The 2,235-nt window shown below is 46.7% G+C and overlaps 1 protein-coding gene across 1 annotated transcript in view; it reads left to right on the top strand.

Annotated features, from left to right (window-relative positions):
• Positions 1 to 2,090: 2,090 nt before the first annotated feature.
• LOC115776851 (uncharacterized) overlaps positions 2,091 to 2,235 on the top strand; it is a 1,649-nt gene continuing 1,504 nt past the window's right edge. Inside the window, exon 1 of the mRNA XM_030724637.1 lies at positions 2,091 to 2,235. This exon is cut by the window's right edge and continues 1,298 nt beyond it. Within this exon, the coding sequence (XP_030580497.1) occupies positions 2,122 to 2,235 (114 nt within the window). The 5' untranslated portion in view covers positions 2,091 to 2,121.

The raw sequence follows: 2,235 nt of genomic DNA on the forward strand, positions 1-2,235 counted from the left end.
GAACCAGCCCCTCCTGTGACTGATGATGAGATTGCATGGTACATCCCACACCATGGGGTGTACCACCCCAAAAGGCCAGCAAAGCTAAGAGTCGTCTTTGATTGTTCTGCTAAGTTTCTTGGCCTCTCACTGAACGATACTCTTCTCACAGGTCCTGACATGATCAACTCATTGGTGGGAGTGCTCTGCCGTTTCAGAAGGGAGAACGTAGCTATAGTCTGTGACATCGAAAGAATGTTCCATCAGTTCTTTGTTTGCCCTGTGATGCGAAACTACTTACGATTTCTGTGGTGGCCCGATGGGCAATTAGACACAGAGCCCAAAGAGTACAGAATGGCTGTGCATTTATTTGGTGCTAGTTCTTCCCCTGGATGTGCTAACTTTGGCCTTAAGCACCTAGCACAACAGCACAGATCTGAGTACCCAAAGGCCTCAGACTTTGTTGAAAGGAGCTTTTACGTAGATGATGGGTTGACGAGTGTCCCTTCAGTCAAAGAGGCTCAAGAACTCATCACTGAAACGCAAGCCCTTTGCAAACTTGCAGGTTTACGTTTGCACAAGTTCAATTCCAACCAAAGTGATGCTCTCTCTCATCTTGCATCCTCAGAAAGAGCCAACACAACAGAGTTACTCAACCTCAAACCTGAGACCACATCGGAAAGTCACGTGCTCGGAATCCAGTGGTCAATCAAAAATGACACTTTCAACTTCAACATAAACACAAAGGACCACCCCCCTACTCGCCGGAGCATACTGTCAGCCATCTCATCGTTGTACGACCCACTAGGATTTGTAGCTCCTTTCACTTTAAGTGGCAAAAGTATTCTACAGGAGCTATGCCGTAGGGGCACCGAATGGGATGACCCCATTCCCGACAATCTGCGTTCACGGTGGGAGGACTGGAAAAATGGTCTGGAAAGGCTAAAATCAGTCACAGTACCCAGATGTTACCATCCACCAGAACTAAAAGACATTGTTAAAGTGGAACTACATCACTTCTCTGATGCCAGTAACATAGGTTATGGGGCATGCTCCTACATTAGGTTCAAAAGTGACGACAACAAGGTACACTGCAGTCTGGTTATAGCTAAAGCTAGAGTCGCACCTACCAAGGTTACAAGCATCCCACGACTAGAACTCTCTGCTGCAGTCACCTCAGCCAAAATGAGCGTTATGCTAAAATCAGAGCTTGAGATGAACATTGATGAGGAGTTCTTTTGGACCGACTCCCAAGTAGTCTTGGCCTACATCAACAACGAGGCACGAAGATTCCACATCTTCGTTGCAAATCGTGTACAGCTGATTAGGGAAACTACAGATCCCAAACAGTGGCACTACATTGACACAGCTCAGAATCCAGCAGACCATGCCTCTAGAGGCCTTAATGCATCAGAGATCATGACAACCTGCTGGTTGTCTGGCCCAAAGTTCCTGTGGGAACAAGAGATTTCCTACTCAGCCTCCCCCTCGGCTGAGTTGCTGGTTGGAGATCCAGAAGTTAAAGCAGCCAAAACCTTTACAACTCAAACAAGCAAACAAGACACCATGCTCAGTCGTTTTGAAAGGTTTTCCAGCTGGTCAATGCTCCTTAAAGTGGTTGCAAGAGTGAAACGACTGAGACCAAACAAAACCCAGTTTGGCAATGTTGTAACAGCGGATGAACGCAAGGCAGCTGCTGACATAGTAATAAAACTCCTCCAGCAGCAAGCGTTTTTTCAAGAGCTGAGAATGTTGAAGGCGAGTGATAGCCTCCCAGGCTCAAGCCCCCTTTTTCAACTGGATCCCATTATAGATCAGGGACTTCTCCGGGTTGGCGGAAGACTAAAGAAGTCAACACTCTGCAAGGGACTGAAACACCCTATTATTCTCCCAAAAGACCATCACATTACCATTCTGATCATATCTCACTTTCATGCAAAGATTTGCCATCAAGGTCGAAGCCAGACGCTCATGGAAATCAGAGCAAATGGATTTTGGGTGATTGGTGGGAGCAAAGAAGTTGCAAAGCTAATAAGCAAATGCGTGCAATGTCGAAAACTTCGGCGGCCCACAGAGGAACAACATATGTCTGAGCTGCCGAAGGAACGAGTTGAAGTCTCAGGTCCTTTTATTTACTGTGGAATGGATTGTTTCGGACCATTCACCACCAAGCAAGGCCGCAAAGAGCAAAAGAGGTATGGACTCCTTCTTACCTGCCTCTCTTCACGTGCAGTCCACATTGAAATGTTAGAGAAT

Source organism: Archocentrus centrarchus, unplaced genomic scaffold (genome assembly GCF_007364275.1).
Source record: "Archocentrus centrarchus isolate MPI-CPG fArcCen1 unplaced genomic scaffold, fArcCen1 scaffold_38_ctg1, whole genome shotgun sequence".
NCBI classification, from domain to species: Eukaryota; Metazoa; Chordata; class Actinopteri; order Cichliformes; family Cichlidae; genus Archocentrus; species Archocentrus centrarchus.